Genomic DNA, 1,205 nt, shown 5'->3' with positions numbered 1-1,205 from the left:
TTAACCACATTCTCTCTTCTGCACACAGCTTCCACCTTGGTCCCAGACAATAATTGGGCACCTGTCATGTCACTTCCATTACGCAGAAAAACAGCTTCACACAGCCACTGTGGCAGCAGCAATAACACAGAGAGCTCATAGTCAGGGCTTTGACGTTGGCATGAGGTCACCTTGGGACAAGTATCCTCCTCCTGGCACCTTCCCAAGCTGCTGGCAGGAAGGAACCCCGTGCCACACTAAATGGGACGGAAGCTCTAGTTGGTGTTAAACTCACCGGGAGGGTTGAAGGTGGCCTTCCATGTCATGGAATTATCACGTGTGTACAGCTCCACAGAGCCCTTTCCACCACTAGAGCAGACTTTGAACCCATCAGAGACGACCTGTCCCCCATATGCATATGGGGCTGGTCGGGTCTGCTCGCCTTGAGTCTTCCAGAAGAATGAAAATGTCACTCCTGGAGAGAAAAGTAGGCATTGATCAGTTGGTACTTCAAAGGCATGACACGCCACAGCACTATCCAGTGAGGGCCAGGTACCATCCCAAGAGCGTGACCTGAACCATCACTACCTTCCACATAGTGCAAAGCCTTGTTCCCATTCCCAGGGCACGGAAGAAGAAACTGAGACCACTCCATTAGTGACTGCTGGAAGTCAGATACGGACCGAAGCTGGCTGCCTCTGGGTGTGCAAACATGAAGCCTTTTCGTGACGGTCTCCACCCTACCTGCTCACCCCGATCCTGACGGGGATATCACACAGGAAGGAACTGCTTCATTCGTTTTGCTTACACACAGCACCTTTTTAAAGATTTACAGCCTCCAGGATGTCCTCCCACATCCATAAATACACTTTTCCACTGTCATTTTTATGTCTGCCCGGCGTCACATCCTCGACAAACTCCTGCTTCTGAGTCATATGGTTTTGCTTCAAAGTTTTGAAGGAACGTTCCAAACAGAACTTGAAGCTAATTTTTTTGACATATCTTAAATTGTATATATTTCAGAATACATTCCCTAGGGGTGTTATTGTGAAAAAGGAAAGCTGATTTTTTTTTTCAAAGGTTTGTAATCCCTTGGCTTGCTAACTGCCTGTGGGTGAAGGTGTGAGGTAGGCAGAGAAAAGAGCAGCTACCATGTTTCGCAGATGCCCAGTATGGGTATGTGTGGTGGCTAGTTTTAAGTTGACCCAACCTAAAACCACCGGGGG

General features: G+C 48.4%; 1 protein-coding gene across 2 annotated transcripts in view; it reads right to left on the bottom strand.

The window, feature by feature from the left end:
* Adgrd1 (adhesion G protein-coupled receptor D1) overlaps positions 1 to 1,205 on the bottom strand; it is a 117,006-nt gene that overhangs the window by 92,795 nt on the left and 23,006 nt on the right. For both annotated transcript variants that reach the window (XM_031338066.1, XM_031338067.1), the window contains one exon: positions 275 to 454. In XM_031338066.1, the coding sequence (XP_031193926.1) occupies positions 275 to 454 (180 nt within the window). The remainder of the gene's footprint in view (positions 1 to 274; positions 455 to 1,205) is intronic.

The sequence above is a fragment of the Mastomys coucha genome, unplaced genomic scaffold, assembly GCF_008632895.1.
Source record: "Mastomys coucha isolate ucsf_1 unplaced genomic scaffold, UCSF_Mcou_1 pScaffold22, whole genome shotgun sequence".
Lineage (NCBI taxonomy): Eukaryota > Metazoa > Chordata > Mammalia > Rodentia > Muridae > Mastomys > Mastomys coucha.
This window is presented reverse-complemented; position numbering and strand designations above follow the sequence as displayed.